We start from the raw sequence: 20,226 nt of genomic DNA, 5'->3' as shown, positions 1-20,226 counted from the left end.
CTCCTTCTTCCCCCCATCCTGGGCATTACAGTATTTTGGATCGGACTTTTCGGCGAAAGTGAGTGGTGGACGGCCGTCTTGGACATAACGGCAAGTTTGAATGAATTTGCGCCGAGAGGCGGGGCCCAAAATAGAGCCTTGCTCTATTTCAGAGCGCCGCCGCGCTAACGTCAACAACGCATTCAATAGCAGAGGGGTAGGCGTTCTTAAATCTGTGCTATCAGGCTGTTTCGGTAGACGGATATACGCAATCTTGGCTGACGAAACCTTGAAAAATGCGCTTTTTTTCAAGTTTCACGAGCTCTGGGACACTCGAAAAATGGCTCTCATACCTCTCCTAGCTAAGCTAAATGGTACCTCGATGCGAAATGTTTTAAATAGATCTTTGTTATTGTTCTAAAATTTGGAAAAAAAAAAAAAAAAAAAAAACGACACGGTGAGGCTGTCCGACTCCGATGCAGCCCCACCACTACAGCTTAAAAAAATCCTTGCGGAAACCTGATAAGACACTACTTTTTTCCCTCATTTTGAATCCTGCGGCTTATTTGTTGATTTGGGTTAATAGGTAACACTTTATTTGACAGCTTGTCATAAGCAGAGGTGGGTAGAGTTTTAGTCAAGTAAGAGTAGCGTTACTTCAAAATAATATTACTCAAAGTAAAAGTAGTCGTCCAAAAAATGTACTCAAGTACACGTAGAAAAGTATTTGGTAAAAAGAATACTCAAGTAATGAGTAACGTTGTGAGTAACTACTTTTATATATATATATGTATATCAGGAATGGGAACCTCAAGGCACCTCACGATACGATACGATTTGCGATACAAGGCTCACGATAACGATTGTCTCACGATATCACGATACAGCAAATACATGATATTCTACGATACAACTGTTGAAACGAAAAATAAATAGAAAAAATACTGTTTAAGTCATTTATTAAACAGTGACACCTTTTCAGTGCAACATTGTTGTAAAATATAAATCTACTGATAATTGTGTACCTGCACATATAGAGGAAACAAACCACAACCACTGATATTTCTTGGCGAAATCATGATGAATGGCACCCTTAATTTCTTAAGTTTTAAATCTTTTGAAAATTTTTAACAGTGCTTTAAGTGTCAATCAGCAGTTGAGCTTGGAGTGGGGCAATGATAAAATTGGTGGGTCTTTTCTTTGTATATGACCTTTGTTGTCAAAAGCATTGGTTTGAGCACTTCCACCATCTGCTTCAGCATTTGTGATGTCAGACTCAGTCAGTTACATTCTTCCTCACCTTAAAAACAACAAAATAAATAAAAAATATTACCTACTCAATAGCTTTTGAGTTGAAATTCTGATTTTTTGTGTGTGTTGGAAGTATTGAGTGAATTAAAAAAAAATATGAATTGAATGAATAGAAATTAAAAATGCAATAATTACCCGTTTTTAATATGTAGGACACATTAATTATCATGCACGTCACCTTATATATCTTGGAAGCTATTCAAACCGTTTTTATAGCTTATTGTATCAAAATGGCAGTCATAACAGTTTGTGTAGTAAACTAGATGAAAGTGGTTCTCAAATATGTCATCAAAATAATACATTTAAATGAAAAACTCAATTACTAGTACATTGCAAAACTTTCTTACCTCAAGTGATGCTCCATAGAAATCCGGTTTCCAATTAGTCACCAGCTGCCAGTGAACCTTATTTTATTAGACAATTCTTGCATACAGCAAAGTCCTTGTTCACCTTACTTCCTTTATTGTTGGTGTAAAATCCAAAGTGTGTCCACATGTGTGATTTTCAGCAATATTTTTCTCACTTTTTCCTCCACCGTTCTCACGAAGCTTTTTTATTTTTTTCAACCCACTTGGGACCACTCTTTTTCTCTAGGCGACTTGTGCGCACTTTACCTTCACCGTCACTGTTGAGCGCCCCTAGTGGACCGCCAAGGAATTGCTCAACAAACATTGAGCAGTTTACAGCATCCATACTCCATTGTATGGCCAATATGTCAAATAAAAGTATCGATGCTTGGCGGGAGCATATCGATAACCGATCGGGTTGCAAAATATCGCGATATATCGCAGTATCGAGATATTGTCACACTCTTAATGTATATATATATGTGTATATATATATATATATATATATATATATATATATATATATATATATATATATATATATATACACACAGTGGTGAGAACAAGTATTTCATACACTGCCAATAGGTTTTCCCATTGGCAAATACTTGTTCTCCCCACTGTATATATACATATAATTTTTTTTTTTAAATAATGGTATTTTTTCCTGAGCACAACATTATCTACAGTATATAGATTGTTGTTATAATGATACTGTACAATAACCCAATATATAACCACATTAAGCCAAAGGGGAAAAAAACACCATTAAATCCCGATGAAAGAAAGAATAGAATAATTCATAATAGAATAATTAAAACTGGGAGAGAGGTTAAAATCCGCGCTTTCGAGTCATGTTGATGGCAGCGCTCTATATCAAATACTTCATTTTTTACGGTGCTTTAAAGTTGCCACGTGATTGAACATGCTGGCGTGATCCTAGAACTGCAAGCTTGTGTCTGATTGGTATAATAGAGTCATGTGATTATTGTTGTGACGTCTCATTGGTGAAATCGATAGAGCTACCCTGGTAGCTCTGATCGATCAGGTCCGATCACGTCATCTTCAAAGTATCGGAATCGGCCTTTTTTTAATATACTGTATATATATTTTTTTAATTAAATCGTTTTCTAATTGTATTTAATGTTACAGACATAATGTGTTACACTCTTCCAGAGTCTTTAGTATAAGCTTAAGGTAGGATTATCAAATTTATCGCGTTAACGGCGAGAATTAATATTTTTTACATTTATCATGTTACAATTAGGGCTGTCAAACGATAAAATTTTTTAATCGAGTTAATTACAGCTTAAAAATTAATTAATCGTAATTAATCGCAATTAATCGCAATTCAAACCATCTATAAAATATGCCATATTTTTCTGTAAATTATATATATATTCTGTAAAATAATTTGTTGAAATGGAAAGATAAGACACAAGATGGATATATACATTCAACATACGGTACATAAGGACTGTAGTGGGCATTTCACTCTACTGTCATTTAAATCTGTCTATGCTGTCCTCACTCCGAAGCGTCTACTTTTTCCAAAGCTAGACAGCTAGTGAACGACGCCTTAATAATCAGACTTCTTCCTTTTTCATCAGATTTATTAATAAAATGGCCTCAAACCACTGTCCTCTTTAGACCGTAGTGAAACTACAAAAAAAAGTACACAAGCATTGCATTAGCAACAACGTTAGCTTAGCACGCTATACAGGTTCACTAAACATAAACAAAAAGCGTCTCATACAAAAAATATAACATTTCGCTTACTAACATAATATGTACATTCTTTACAACAACCATACTTACGTTCAAATCTTGTCCAAGGATCATATAAGCACAACATTGCAACGTAGGCGTCAGCCAGAGACGTCGTGCAGCCATATTGAACTGGCAAGAAAGCAATAAACCATGTCGCAAAGCGCCCACAAGAGTTCGCTGTTAGCCAGCACAAAAAAACCTTGCTGTAAAACTTACCAAAAGGCAGAATACTGTCTGAGCAGGACATGTGCGTTAATTGCGTCAAATATTTTGACGTGATTAATTAAAAAAATTAATTACTGCGCGTTAATGCGATAATTTTGACAGCCCTAATATATATATATATATATATATATATATATCTATCTATCTATCTATCTATCTATCTATCTATCTATCTATCTATCTATCTATCTATCTATCTATCTATCTATCTATCTATCTATCTATCTATCTATCTATCTATCTATCTATCTATCTATCTATCTATCTATCTATCTATCTATCTATCTATATCTATATATATATTAGGGCTGTCAAAATTATCGCATTAACGCGCAGTAATTAATTTTTTAAATTTTTATTTTAATTAAAAAAAAAAAAAAAATATATATATATATATATATATATATTAGGGCTGTCAAACGATTAAAATTTTTAATCGAGGTAATTACAGCTTAAAAATTAATTAATCGTAATTAATCGCAATTAATCGGAATTCAAACCATCTATAAAATATGCCATATTTTTCTGTAAATTATATATATATTCTGTAAAATAATTTGTCGGAATGGAAAGATAAGAAACAAGATGGATATATACATTCAACATACGGTACATAAGGACTGTAGTGGGCATTTCACTCTACTGTCATTTAAATCTGTCTATGCTGTCCTCACTCCGAAGCGTCTACTTTTTCCAAAGCTAGACAGCTAGTGAACGACGCCTTAATAATCAGACTTCTTCCTTTTTCATCAGATTTATTAATAAAATGGCCTCAAACCACTGTCCTCTTTAGACCGTAGTGAAACTACAAAAAAAAGTACACAAGCATTGCATTAGCAACAACGTTAGCTTAGCACGCTATACAGGTTCACTAAACATAAACAAAAAGTGTCTCATACAAAAAATATAACATTTCGCTTACTAACATAATATATACATTCTTTACAACAACCATACTTACATTCAAATCTTGTCCAAGGATCATATAAGCACAACATTACAACGTAGGCGTCAGCCAGAGACGTCATGCAGCCATATTGAACTGGCAAGAAAGCAATAAACCATGTCGCAAAGCGACCACAAGAGTTCGCTGTTAGACAGCACAAAAAAACCTTGCAGTAAAACTTACCAAAAGGCAGAATACTGTCCGAGCGGGACATGTGCGTTAATTGCGTCAAATATTTTAACGTGTTTAATTAAAAAAATTAATTACCGTGCGTTAACGCGATAATTTTGACAGCCCTAGTTATAATATTAATTGCAATTAACGAATGCGTTGCACGACTCACTCACGCATTGTCGCGTTCAATCTATAATGGCACCGTTTTATCCATGCAGTATATAGAGCTAAAAGGCAGCGTAAAATGAGTAGAGTGAATTTTGGCAGCCTTTGGAACCTTTTTTTAATTGGCTAAAGCCTTTCAAACCCTCTCCCAATGATTAGAATAATTGTTGGAAGCAATGTGGGGAAAAAAAGGCAGTAGTTGATCTTTTTCTTAACACCATATGTAATTTCTCAATGCAGAGAAGATATATCAATTGGTACCACGACGCACAGTCATGGTTGCACTTCCCATCATGCATTTGGGCAGAAGTTAAATGGCTAGAGTATCATTTACTGAAAGCTCAAGAAATACACTAGATGGCAATATTTAGTCACAATTTACAAAGTCACATTTATCCTTTAAGAATTACAAGTCTTTCTATCCGTGGATCCCTCTCACAGAAAGAATGTTAATAATGTAAATGCCATCTTGAGGATTTATTGTCATAATAAACAAATACAGTACTTATGTACTGCATGTTGAATGTATATAGTTTTATTCATTTTTTTCTTAATGCATTGCCAAAATGTATATGATCGGGAAAAATTATCGGGAATGATTGGAATTGAATCGGGAAATTAAAAAAAAAACAATCGGATTGGGAAATATCGGGAAATATCGGGATCGGCAGATACTCAAACTAAAACGATCGGGATCGGATCGGGAGAAAAAAATCATGATCGGAACAACCCTAGTAAAAACCTTAGTAAAACTACTCTTAGAAGTACATTTTTCTCAAAAAGTTACTCTTGTAAATGTAACGGAGTACATGTAACGCATTACTATCCACCCCAAATCAAATCTTTTTTTTTTTTTTTAAATTAAAAAAATAAAATATATAGATATATATTAAGAAAAGGGTTGGGTTATGGTAATGTTGAGCTTTAAATGAAAAGGAAACATATACCTGATACTCCACACGGACTTGGTGTCTGTTTTCCTTTGGCGCTGCGTTTTTCCCTGTGCGTTACCGTGGTAACTCTCTGCGAGATGATGTGCGGCTCTGGGGAACCTGCGGGATTGCTTGCAGATTTTGGGAGTGGCTCGATGAAAAAGTGTCCCTCAGGGAGGGAGAAGAAGCCTCTCTATCGCGGAAAAAAGCATAAGACACCACTTGGTTACATGATTTATGTTTTACAACACCAAGTTTGACACTGCCTCAAAGTACCAGCAGATAAAAATTTCTTTCTTAATTTCATCATTATTCATCAGGCGAGCTTGTAAACATTCTCTTTCTTCTTTTTACCCTGCAGGCAGATTCTGTCTGCAAAAAAGAGACATCTTGCCAAGTATGCCATGCAAGTTCTTACTGGTGAAGCACTTTCCTACGGTGAAACACACCCTCCAGCACAAACAGGTATTAAAGACGGAAAAAAAAAAAAAAAAAAGAAGGTCCTGGATAGTTTTTCTTTTAACTCATTGGCTGCCACTGATGCGATTGACGTCCGATTTATTAGATGTGACAGGACCGGTACTGAATATTCATGTTTTTATGTTTCAAATTAAACAAAAAGGTGTCTATAAATTATTCTTATTCTTGCGTCCGATTGGCCAGTTTCTCCAGTGTGCTTAAAACAGCTGTGAGAAATCAGGCGATATGCCAGATCCTGCGGTTCTGTAGTGCTCTGGCTATGCACAGTTCCAATTTCTAGGTCATGTTGACCACTTTCATAAGCAGGGGGGAGAAAAAAAATCCCCAAAAATGTTCATTCAACACCGTGCACAGGATATCATGTTTGCTTTTAGGGAATGGGGGGTTCACAGAGTTCAAATGGGGAGAAACCTTTTTAAACCCACTTGTTGCACTGAACTTTGGAAAATAGGCCACCATAGCAAAAGCATGAGTTTTTTTTTTTTTGCATTAACTTTTTAAGGCTAGGCAAGTTAACGAATTTACTCCGAGTTAACCCACAATCAATTAATTCAATTATCTATTTTAATCATGTATTAACATCAGAAGTATTAAAGAATAAGTTAAGTCTTTAGTCTGCTTCAGGTAGGTGAAACCTACACAAGCGGAGCAATATATCTGTCTCTGTCTGTTTGTTTGTTTGCCTGTCTGTATATGTTTTTTGTTCTGGACAACTCAAAAACGAATGAAAGGATTATTATGAAATGTGCATGATATGTTTGTAATCTGAAACGGAAGTGATGATAAGAGTTTGGGGTAATGAGGTCAAACATCACAAAAGGTCAGAAATTGAATTTTGGGATAAATTCCTAATGGATTAGTCCAGTGGTCTCCACACTATTCCACATAGGGCCGCAGTGGGTACAGGATTTCACACCACCACAACAAGACCACACCTTATCACCAATCTGATGTTTTAAAAGTGTAATCAGTTGATTGCAGTCAGGTGCTGCTTGTTTTAGTACAAACCACATTGGTTAAAAGGTCTGTGCTTGATCGGTATGAACAAAAACCAGGGCCCATAGCGGCCCTCGAGGACCGGTTTGGAGACGCCTGGATTAGTCTATTTAACCTAAATTTTCATGGTAGGAGATAAAATGAGAAAGGAAAGACTCGACGGTCAAAGGCCACAGAGGGCATAAATATAGTGATGCTTTGAATTTGGCTGCTTAGAAGGAAGTCTGCTCTCTCAGGATGCTTCTGTAGTTTGAGTCTGTATTCTGAACAGATTCAATGGAGAAGAGCATGCCTCATTACACTGCAGAACCAAACGTCAGTTCAGAGTGCTGTTTAGAGTGGTGGTGGTAGAGTGTAAGCTCACTCAGAATGTATGATTTGTATTACTACTTAGCTATGAGTATTCGTTACGACTATATTTTGTAGGCTAAACCTAATAACAAATAGCACAGGAAGAGAAAGTCAGGACAGACTATTACCACTGTATATATTTCTTAAACATTCATTATTGTTTCATTTGTATGACAATGTGATGAAGCACAGTTCATTTCAGGAAACTCATTCTACTAATTGTGATTAAAATTTGTAATCATTTTTTTTTAGCTTTGATGTCATTTTATCAGGTTTGCAAAACAATGTGCATTAAGTCTAAGGGTGTAACAAAATATCGAAATAGTGATACATCGAAATACCTTGTATCCCAAAAGGTTATCGATATGCTCCTGCAAAGAATCGATTGATCGTTTTTAAAAGGTGTGAATGTTTAACAAAAAAAAAAAAAAAAGTTGCCACCATAATAGTGTCTCTGTTAACTGATTGCAACTGACGGCGCTAGACCCCCAATCCATTTAGACGGGAAGAGGTGAATGAACTTTCGTTCATTTGAAACCAAAGGATTCGCAGCCCATCTTTCCGATTTTTGGGGCTTTTATAGTTAACTTTTTGTTTATTTTAGGGAATTTACAGGTCACTTACTGTTGAGTTTTTAGTCATTGCCTATTCATATGGGGAGATTCCCGGGTGAGTTTCTGTTCTGTAACAATTGACCCATTAATGCCCCAAATTAAACTTATTGGTTGCCATTTTCCTCCTGCGTGAGTCATCACCTTATTGTGGTGGAGGGGTTTGTGTGTCCCAGTGATCCTAGGAACTATGTTGTCTGGAGCTTTATGCCGCTTGCAGGGTGGCAAACAGGTCCTAGGTGAGGGGCAAGACTAAGCATGGCTCAAAAGACCCCTTTTGACAAAAAAAATGAATGGATCCAGGTTTCCCATGCCAGGACGCGGGTTACAGAGGCCCCCTTCTGGAGCCAGGCCTGGAGGTGGGGCTCGAAGGTGAGCGTCTGGTGGCTGGGCCTGTACCCATGGACCCCTGCTGGGCACAGCCCGAAAAGGCAACATGGGCCCCCCCCCTTCCCATGGACTAGATATAGTTGGACTCGCCTCCACACACAGTGTGGGTTGTGGCAGTTGCCCACGGTGAGAGGCGCAGAGCAGGTGTGGGCATACCTTTTGCCCAATGGTTTGGCGCCCGTATGTTGGGGTTTGCCCCGGTAGACGAGAGGATAGCCTTCCTCCGCCTTCGGGTGCGGGGACGATTTACAGATGGATCGCACTCCTCAGCCTCCCCGGGAAAGTCTATTCAGGGGTGCTAGAGAGGAGGGTCCGTCGGGAAGTCGAATCTCGGATTCAGGAGGAGCAGTGTGGTTTTCGTCTCGGCCGTGGAACAGTGGAACAGCAGGGTCCTTGAAGGTGCATGAGAGTTCGCCCAGTCGGTCTACTTGTGTTTAGTGGATTTGGAGAAGGCGTTCGACCGTGTCCTTCAGGGAGTCCTGTGGGGGTGCTTCGGAATTACGGGGTTCCGAGCCCCTTGGTAAGGGTTGTTCGGTCCCTGTACGACCGTTGTCAGAGTTTGGTCCGCGTTGCCGGCAGTAAGTCAATCCGTTCCCATTGATGGTTGGACTCCGCCAAGGTTGATGATTCTGTTCAGTGATTCTGTTCATAACTTTTATGGACAGAATTTCTAGGCGCAGCTGAAGCGTTAAGGGGCTCCAGTTTGGTGGCTTCAGCATATCATCTCTGATTTTTGCTGATGATGTGTTGCTGTTGGGTTTATCAAGCCGTGAACTCTCACTGGAGCGGTACGTAGCCGAGTGTGAAGCGGTTGGGATGAAGATCAGCACCTCGAAATCCGAGACCATGGTCCTCAGCCGGAAAAGCAAAGCGTGCCTGCTCCGGGTCGGGGATGAAATCCTGCCCCAAGTGGGGGAGTCTAAGTATCTTGGGGTCTTGTTTACGAGTGAGGGTAGGGGGGAGCGGAAGATCGACAAGAGACAGATGAAGCTCTCGATTTACCAGTCGATCTATGTTCCTACCCTCACTTATGGTCACAAGCTCTGGGTCGTGACTAGAAGAACAAGATCCCGGATACAAGCGGCCGAAATGAGTTTCCTCCACAGGATGCCCGAGCTCTCCCTTAGAGGTAGGGTGAGAAGCTCGGTCATCCGGGAGGGACTCTGCATCGAGCCATTACTCCTCCGCATTAAGAGGAGCCAGGTCATGTGGCTCGGGCATCTGGTTCGGATGACTCCTGGACACTTCCGTGGAGAGATGTTCCGGGCATGTCCCACCGGCGGGAGGCCCTGGGGATAACCCAGGACACGCTGGAGAGGTTATGTTTCTCGGCTGGCCTGGAACCCCTTAGGATCCCGCTGGAGGAGCTGGTTGAAGTGGCTGGGGAGAAGGAAGTTTGGGCTTCCCTGCTAAAGCGACTGCCCCCACGACCCGACACCGGATTAAGCGGTAGATGATGGATGGACAATCGGACTGACAGACGGACGGATGCCATTGTCCTAGTTCAAATGGATTGGACGTCTACCAGTGATAAACTCACAGCAGATTGATCAAAATAGCTTGTTTTTCCTGTTTATTAGGTGTTTTGTAGCACGATATCCTGACCAATGTATCGATAATCGTTGTTTCGCCATACCGTGAGAACATTGTTATTGTGAGCTTTGCATTTTAAATCGTATTGTATCGTGCGGTAACAAGAGGTTCCCACCCCTAATAATGTCCAAAATGTCCCCTTTCAGGTTATTTTAGTTGGTTCTTTTTGCTTACCTTTTATCAATATCCAATTTGGATTGAATTTCAATAGTCCATAGTTAAATTTAAAGTATTTGTCTTGGTGAGTGGGCGTGTAGGAACCACAAAGTGGGCAGGGACTTGCATAGTAAGGACATAACGTGCTTTTCCGTTATCTTTAGGTGACTGAAGAGATGGTGTTTAACTCATTGGATGTCACTGATGCGATAGACGTCAACCCATTTTCACTTGAAGGAGCTGGCAGTCCTCCCAAGCGTCGTCACTGTCAATGAAACATGATTCCCTGCTGCAGGGCTCTACAAGCTTCTTTCCCAATTGACATATTTTTCAAATCTCCACCCAAAGTGAGAAGAAATTAAATCGTGAAGAAAATATTTAGAGAATGTCCTTTGGCTACAAGTGTTGATGGACTCATCCACAAAGGACGTAAGTTGATACATCCCCAGAAAAGTGACGGACATTCCCAGAAGCTCTGTGCACAACTTACAACTCATTTCACCGCTCTTGCACTTCTTTTTTTTTTCCTTTTCTTTTTTTTTTTAACACATGCAAACACAATGTGCTTGCTAATTTTCTAGCTGTCATACCTCAATATCATCTCCTATATAACTTCCAAAGTGCAAAGCAGGTGGTGGAGAGCAGATGGTCCAGGAATGAATGCTACAGGGAGGCCCATCCAAACATGCATCACGCCGCATGATTCATATGATCTGAACGCAAACATGTCGGACATCAGCACTCACATTTATACTATCTGTGCGCTGCAAATGAACGTGTTGCCACTGCACTTAAACAGGATTAATTTCTAAATGCTTAAGACATGTTTTATGATAACTGCTGACAACGTGGAAAAAATTGAGAATGATGCAGAATTTTGAAGATGTGATGCAGAGTAAAAGCTTTAGAAGACCTCGTTGTCGCGACAACCTGCCGAGATACATTCCAGCCACCGCAGGCATTAAGCGGATATATTTTAATGGTCCAACATGTGAAGACATGTAGACAGAAGGATACTAGATGATGATATTAAATTATTACATATCTCTGTTTTAACTCATTGGCTGCCTTTGGTAGCGATGGACGTCCAATCTGTTTGATCAGGTATCACTGTCAATGACGGCTAATGAGTTAACCAGGTCAATGAACTATCAATTCACAGTGGCGCGTCCTTAGACATTTCTACACCCCTCCCTATGAAAATATGTAAGACATAAAAGATTTCTTGGGCACGAAATGGGTAGAATAGGAAACTATTTTTTGTGTACAAAGCATTTCTTTCTCACTGTGCCAAGTTATCAAGTCGGGTATTGCAAAAATTCATTCATCCATTATCTAGACTTCTAGTAAGTTGAAGCCTATCCCAGCTGATGTTAAATTGCTTCTTAGCAAAGAAAGTTTGGTATATTTTCTGCAATAAATGTGTTTTTTCAGCAGAAAAAAATTAAAATGGGACAGACAACACCTTTATTATGCTCACCCCAGTGGAAAGAGTCTTGTGTGTGGGTATAACTGATATGACAAAATGGCTGCGCTCATAAGCAATGTAATTTTTTGTTGTTTAACTCATTGGCTCCCTGTCACACTCTGTTGTACAGATAGTGTTTTGTTACAGAGCTGGTTGTGGGAGCGTTCCCAACGTCGGACCTGCAGCCAATTCAAGCTTATCAAGACTGTATTTAAACTCAGGCGATCCAACTGAAGGGTCCCGAGATAGGAACTTGCTGGTCGCCATTTGACATCTTGTACTTTCGAGTCGTATTGCATTTGCTGATTTCGCCCCTGCTTTGGGTTTTGATCATCTGCTGCTTTCGTCTTGAATTCCTCTACTTTGTACAGGTATTTGAGAGTTTTATCTAGTTATCTTACTGGCTGTCTGCCGACCACCTTGGTTACCCTCGGGTTAGTAGTATTGATCCCCTTTGAACTTCTGTCACGGACCTGTTTTGTTATTCCTCCTTTTCCGCAATCGCGTGTTTGTTTTGTTTGTATTTAATAAATCCTTGAACGCATCCCTCAGTTGTTGTCTCTTTGTTTACGCATTTGCAGGCCCTACACTGCCATTGACAGCGCTAGACGTCCAATCCATTTTGACTGGGAGGGACGAATGAACAAATCGTCAATGGCACTAAAACTTAAGCATTCAAAGCCAGTCCTCCCACTTTAAATGAATTTGATGCCTATTATTGTCAATGGCAGGCAAGGAGTTAAACATCATTTCCATTACCAGGAGCCAAAGAAATCCTTGATTTGTATACTTACTGTAATTTTCAGATTATAAGGCGTACCTGACTATAAGCCGCCACCCACAAAATTTGGCACGAAAACGGCATTTGTTCACAGATAAGCCGCACCTGATTATAAGCCGCAGCTGTCCTCACTGTATTTATTAGCAGGTAAGACTTTATTTGACAGCAGCATTATAAGATATTACACTGTCATGAGCATTAATGAATGCTTATGACAGATATCATTTAGTGACATCGGTAAATTATCTCACTGTTGAATATTGTAAAAGATCCGAGCTGGACATAAATGGAGTTAGTGACAAAATTTGCCGGATGAAACTTAATAACATATATCATAAGATTTCATTAATGCCCTTGACAGTGTTATGTCATAATTATGACAGTCTTATGACGCCGCTGTCAAAAAAAGTGTTACCTACTAACCCAAATAAATCAACAAATTAGCCGCACTGGACTATAAGATTCAAAATGAGGGAAAAAAGTGTCAAGGAACTATCACATCCTTGCCGTATAGACCCTACTCACGTGACGTCACAACTCCGCCCTCCTGACTGGTGCCGCCCAATTGTCCGTCAACACATCGTGTTTACCTGTTACGGCTACGTACATTCCTCCTATTTACGGCGTGTTTTTCTGCTCGTTAACATTAATAATCAAAATGGTGAAGGCGTGTGTGGCAGTCGGTTGCAATAACAGAGAATATAGACGGAGAGACTTGAAGTTCTACCGGATTCCGAGAGACCTGGAGAGGAGAGCGAGATGGGCTGCTGCAATTCGAAGAGAAAACTGGGCTCCAAACGATTACCACAGATTATGTAGTAGTCATTTTATATCTGGTAAGATGCATTTAATATATATTTAGAGGGTTTTGGGCTGACAACATACACGTATGTATGTAGTGAGAGTGCTATCGCTAAACCATATAAACATTTAAAGCCCTAGCTCCATTGACAAATGACATGAAATACATTAGACTTGACAGTGGATGTTAGCAAGAACAAAAGATTTTGAATTGAAAATTTTGTAACTCACCTTTCCAAGCACAAGATAGATTCCTGCCGAATTTTCGTGGACGAGGACCTGTTTCACCCAACCAGCAACGAAGTATTTATAAGCCTCCAAGCTCTTAAAGTTTTTCAAACTTTTGTGAGAATATGCTGATTTTGTGTGGATAAGATAATTGTAGATATCAGGGTAGCAGATGTCAGGCAGAGACGGCGAAGACAGCGGGTCCAAAAATATCGATTTGGGCATTAAATATGGATCTGGCGACTGTATAGAACGAAGCTTTTCCACATAACGCCTTTTATGCAACACATCCAGTGAGTTTACGGCATCCGAAAGCACCGGGTCTTCCATGAAATGCATTATAAATTGCTCGATCAATTGAGACCATTGATAATACAGACACAAAATGACGGACAATGGGGCGGAACAATACAGCGATCACGTGATTTTGTGACGTCGGTGGGTAGGGTCTATAAGACATCTGTAAGAGGGGAGGGGCTAAGCAGCCTCAAGGCATGAAGAACAGTTGTGTTATGGCGACCAAAAAAAAGCATGTAAAACAACGACAGAGATCTCGTTAATTGCATGACAAAAAGTAGGAGTTTATAGTCCGAAAATGACGGTACAGGAACCGTCTTTCACATGAAGTGAATTTAATTCTAGGTGTCTGTCCCTTTAAGCTAGCAATATCTCTGAATCCCGTTACCACTTCGAAATGTTTTTTAAATATGAGGTACAAGTACCACAGGAGGTTACCATAACATGGGTCAATGTTGTAAATACAACGGCCATGTGGGACTGCTTTACAGCTCTTTCCTGCTTCTGTGGGTTGTAGTGTGACCGCAATAAAGTCTCTACTGTTGGTGACCTTCTAAAACTTATTAGTAGCAAACAGGTAAAGGAGTGGCGGTTGCTTGTCATACAAAAAAACTACCTTTCAACTTTCTCCCAATTCAAGAGAATTCCTTTATGTTGGGTCAAAATCTCTTTTCTTTTGAGTTTGAGTGAGGAGAGCTAAAAAAGGACAATAGGTCTGAACTTGTTTGTCCTCATGCCTCAGGGAAAGGCTAAAGCTTGACGGCAAATTTCTTATATGAATGGATGGTCTTCCCGCAGAACCACGGACAAATCGTGAAATTATAAGACGTCTCCTAATGGTTCAAATAATGTTTAGCTATAAAAACAAAAAAACAAAAACAAAACAATGACACCCCAATGCACACGGCCATTTTGTGACATCAATTATACCCATGCACATAAACACTGATCAACTTGTGCACAGGTCCATGGAATAATACCGTAATTATTAATGATGTCATCAGGAATGGGAGAGTAGTCTGTGATACATGCATTTTTCATTGGCTAAAATGCCCGCATATCATGCAACCACTTCATAGCTTTTTAATTATGGTTTTTTCTATACTATTACCCATCGGAATAATTCAATTCTGTCCTAGGTAAAATTTTTTAAACAAGATTCTTTCTGCTGATGTTGTCTAAATTTAATTCAAATCTGTGTTGATTTGTTTCCTGAGACTGCAGCTGGAAATGTTTCCGCTCCACATCTGCCTATAAATTGGACTCTCTGGGGCAAAGTTTTTACTACAGTGAAAATTATGGATAATATATAAAAAATGGATTCCCTTGAGTTTGAAAGAAGGGATGGTAAAAAGTACTGAAATTCCATCTTGAAGATATGCGTTTTGAGTGACATGTACAGTGTCATACGAGCACTGGGCCGGACAATTGGGCAGGGTTTAAAGTGGGTCAGTTGTAAATTATGCCGCGGCAGGACAGGCTGTCATTAACTTGGCTAAAGAGTCAGCTATAACAAATGAGGCTCGGCAGGGAGAGGCAATGTAAGCCACGCTAAAATAACAGAAGACACTTGTTGCTGTGATGCAACAAAATACGCAAAAACAAGACAGAATGTGAAATTCAATGTAATATTTCTTTGGTTGGGATTTTCAGAGCGGCGATAAGTCCACCCAAAGGACAAACACTCCGGAAACGAGATGGCTGCATGGTCTGAAACCCTCAAGTTCAACCTTAGTTCTCCCATCTATCCAAGTTTTAAAAACAAGCTCCAAGTGAAACCATCCCCCAGGGGTTGACACTATGAGGGAGTTCAATGACAGGGCTGTATCAGATTTAATGTGACACAAAGAAGACAGGAAATGGTCTCATGGCGAGATGATGAGGATCAGCAGCAGCCGCCGGCAGGTCTGCAGGGCAACCGCTTTGCAAACAGTGTCGGGAAGTCTTTGAAAGGCAAACTAACAGACAAGACAATGTCAATGGAGACACTGTATTTGGAGCCTCAACCGCATTACACCTCTCTCCAAAAGTCCACTTTCAGTCAGAACCTCATTTTTTAATGTATAATAGTAGAGAAAAAGCTCGATAAAAGTCCACATTTTCACCGAGTGATAATGGTCTGTGGGGGCAGCCATTTTTTCAATGCTGATACTATTTTAGCCAATCAAAAGCGAGTATTCCAGATTACCTGCCCTTCCTCGTTATGTCATAATACTCATTGTCAAATGCACCTGCGCTTGAGTGTATAAAAGTGTATGTGCGTGGACATAACTGACGCCACAAAACAGTGGCAAGGGAAGTGGGGTGCTGAGGGTGCTGCAACACCCCTTGGTGTTGGGGAGGGAAAAAAAGTGTTTCGGTACATTCCTTTATTGTTGTTGCTGTTAAAAATTCATAAATAAATAAAACACGAACAATAGCGTATTTAACTTTGGGAATTAAATGCATATGGAGATCAATCATATATGTTGAAAAAAAAAAGTTATTAACACCACCTGACACCTTGCTTGCTACCGTGTCACGCTGAATAAGGCTCTATTGGAACGGAAAAGAAAACTATTCACAGAGGTTAGGTTGACAAGCGAATTAGCATTTTTTTCTTTACAAAAACAGTGAAATTTTGTAAAATTCAATTCGAGGTCGAAAATGAAGATGAATGTCCTTTGGTGTCTTCAAATAGGTCAGACACGCTTGCATTGCATGTTGTTGCTGTTGAGCTGCCGTCGAGCAGAGCGCTGTTGTGTTGGATGTTTATGTGCAATTTATTTGAGTATTGTTGAAACAGGGTGTTAAAGCGAGGCAATATTGGCCCTTTTAGGCTGGGTTCATACTGCAGGCCCATTTAGACTGCCTTTGTCCATTGAGGCCATTCAATTATTACACATCCACATTAATTCGGAGCAAACTGACCCGCATGGGCAGAAGCATCAAAACAAAAACAGGCTAGGTTCATACCACTTGTCTTAATGCACAAATCCGATTTTTTTTTCATATCTGTTATTTTGGTGTGCCTGTTCAGACTGCCTTTGTCCATTGAGACCGTTCAAGTACTACGCATGCGCACTAATTCGCAGTCCGACACGCGCTGCGCAAGAAGACCCGCATGCGCAGTAGCATCAAAACAAATGACCACACATGCTGGCTGTCATCCGTCATTCCAGGGATATCATATTTTGCTTTTCAAAAAGAGAACACAAATATCAGGCATAAATAATCCCCATTTAGGCTTATATTCATGGATCGATAGCATGCACGCACTGTACGTGCATGTCACACACACATACGGGCAGTTTGCCCGGACTCTCGGCCGTGTAAGCAATGTTGAAATATTGCTCATATAGAGCAGAGAGAAAACATTCTCAGGCTTATCCTCAACCCATTTTTATTTTTTTATGACTGTTGTCAAGCCCGTCCCCTCCCCAAAAGCCGTGTTCAATACAAGTTAGGCGCTAATAACGCACAGCTGCACCGCTACCGTAGCGTCTTTCTTGCTCTTTAATGACGTAATTGCTGCATGAATTCCGATTTGGGAGACTTGACAGTACAGACCGTCGCGACATTCTGGAAAAATGTGGCCCAAATTGGATTTTACCCACATACGAAAGTGACCCAGAACGGATTTTTGAAACGGTTCATTTCTATGCAACTTGTCATGTTCAGACCGTCAAGTTGATGCCTCACTCGAGTCAGAAAAACACGAAAAAATCAGACTCATGCATTAAGACCTGCGGTATGAACCTAGCCTTAGTTTTAAAATGTGTTCCTGGATCATTGTGCTGTCTTTCGGACACAAAAACTACAACATACACTGTACATGAAATAGAACGCTGTCTTTGTTGTAGTCTAGTAGTTGTACATAAAGTATTCAGCATGCGTGTGTACTGCCATTGTGCACACGTTTATGGAGAGAACGCGCGAGCCTGACAAATTTGGACCGAAACGGCTGTTTTTTGATGGGAAAAAGATACTCATCACCCCATGCTTTGAGTGACTTTCAGCATCCCTGCCACAAAATGTCTGCGCTTGTAAGCCATATCATTGTTTTGTGTTTAATCATGATTTTTCTCTATTATCAGAGTTCTATGAAATTTGAGATTTGCCTACATGAAAACTTTGAGCAATCATATTTCACATGAAGGGCATTTATAATGTGTTCTTTGTCCTTTCAACCCTTTATAGAGTACGCTTTTTGGGTAATTGGCTGGTATTGACGCACTAGACGTTCAATTCAAATCCAGTCAAAATGGATTGGACGTCTAGCACCGTCAATTGCACTGAAACATGAGCATTTAATGCAAGGGCGTAGGTTTGGTCTCAACATTGGTAGGGACGATATTACAGCATAACCTGTGTGACATTAATAAGGCCAAACAGATTGGTTGAACGGGGGTCAGGGCTACATTTCTCACGAATATAAACCTAATTAATTGATATGCTAAATCAGGGGTGCTCATGACGTCGATCACAATCGACCAGTCAATCGGAAAGCTAGTGTGGGTAGCTCGCGGCATCCCCCCCCAAAACACTTAAAAAAAAAAAATGTACATAATTAATTAAGATTGTTTGAGTGTATGTTGTGTCTTGTGAGCTTCATATGAGGTTATGCAGCACCCCTCTCTCTCTAAACAGCTTCTTGCTAACGTTTTTCTAGTTCCATAGTTTCCAGGAAACTTCACTACATTTCTCACAGTTTATTTAATGTTAACTGTAGAAAACACAAAGAGAAGGACACTTCTCTCGAAGCAACTTCCTACTTGAGATTTGCAGGTTAGCAAGTTCACACAGTTTAATGTTTTGCTAACACTGATGCAGGTTGGACCTACAGTAGCAAAATTAATGATGTGTTCCCCACTTCCAAAACAATGATGTCTTTTTACATTTCTAACAAGGGCTGCTGCTGGCTGAAAAAAAAATCTAACAAGGGCTGCTGCTGGCTAAAAAAAAAAACAACAACTTCTCATATCTCGAATACCTAATGTGCGTGTGTGTGAGGGTCAAGTCACCAGCCAATCAAATGTGCGTTCAGAAGGAAAAAATGGACCGGCACATTCAACAAGTGAAAAGATTTACATGTAAATCTAAACATAATGGAAAATAATTCACTTAATGGGGGGGGGGGGGGGGGGGGGGGGTTATTTACAACTATTAAAACATATGGGGATGTCACAAGGTGGAAGTGTTTTAATATTTTGATTTGTTTTAATATTGTGTGCTGTGGGTTGCTTTTAGATTCATTGTTTGTAGTTTTAACTTCCAACCTAATTGACACCAATCAGAACACTTACGCAGGACACCTGTAATACTCTGGTCAAGATAACAAAATGGAGGACTAAGCCAGTTGGAGTATGACGGGGCGGGACAAAAGCAGTGCCACTTGTCAATAAAAGGCGAGGTGACGTGGACACAGGGGAGACAGAGCCACGAGAGCACAGGGCCACGAGAGCACAGGGCCACGAGAGCCACGAGAGCACAGGGCCACGACAGCTCAGGGCCACGAAAGCTCAGGGCCGCGAGAGCTCAGGGCCAGGAGGACGCCGAGTCTCAAGTCAAGTCCTGACGAGAGGCACTGGAATGACCAGGCAGACTGGAGACGATCACCGGAAGGCCCTGTCCGACGTGTCACGACCTGAGACAACCGCAGCGGCAGGGTGACAGGCCCTGCCTCGGCTGTTTGCAGACAGTGGAGAGACAAGAGCGACCGCCCAAAGGACGTTGGACTCCACCTGGCCAAGATCAACTTCGAGTGCCCTCCTCCAATTGTTGGCTTGTGACTTTTATGGTTTTAGCCCTTTAGTCTTTTAGCCTTTTTAGTTTTTTGAAATTTAAATAAATATTGTGAACTGTGAAGTCTCGAGTATCTCCTTGGTCCCATGGTGTCGCTCTCCACCCGGTTTCTCACATTTCCCCCCCGTGACAAGACCTGAAAATTTGGCGCTGTTGGCCGGACCGGGTCTTGAGAGCACCTTTGTGACCAAGGAGATTTATAGAAATCATGTACCCTGGTGCCCCTAGGCTGCCCAAGTTTAATGGATCCAATGAATTAACAGAGGCTCAAGTTGAAATTGTGCTAGGCGCATTGTTTGAAGAGACAAAATGCTAAATGACTGTTCTGGAGGATTGAGGAGTGAGATCAGGTCTGGAAAATTTTAATTTTTTTAAGATTCATTTTATGGGCTTAGGACCCTTGTGCCTTTTTGAGGTTTTGTTTTTAGCTGTGCTCAAAAA

At 40.2% G+C, this 20,226-nt stretch overlaps 1 protein-coding gene across 2 annotated transcripts in view; it reads right to left on the bottom strand.

The window, feature by feature from the left end:
• The window catches only part of adamts12 (ADAM metallopeptidase with thrombospondin type 1 motif, 12), a 51,197-nt gene that overhangs the window by 16,211 nt on the left and 14,760 nt on the right, over window positions 1–20,226 (bottom strand). For both annotated transcript variants that reach the window (XM_057832780.1, XM_057832781.1), the window contains exon 5: window positions 5,865–6,042. In XM_057832780.1, the coding sequence (XP_057688763.1) occupies window positions 5,865–6,042 (178 nt within the window). The remainder of the gene's footprint in view (window positions 1–5,864; window positions 6,043–20,226) is intronic.

This window comes from Corythoichthys intestinalis, chromosome 3 (genome assembly GCF_030265065.1).
Source record: "Corythoichthys intestinalis isolate RoL2023-P3 chromosome 3, ASM3026506v1, whole genome shotgun sequence".
Taxonomy (NCBI): Eukaryota; Metazoa; Chordata; class Actinopteri; order Syngnathiformes; family Syngnathidae; genus Corythoichthys; species Corythoichthys intestinalis.
This window is presented reverse-complemented; position numbering and strand designations above follow the sequence as displayed.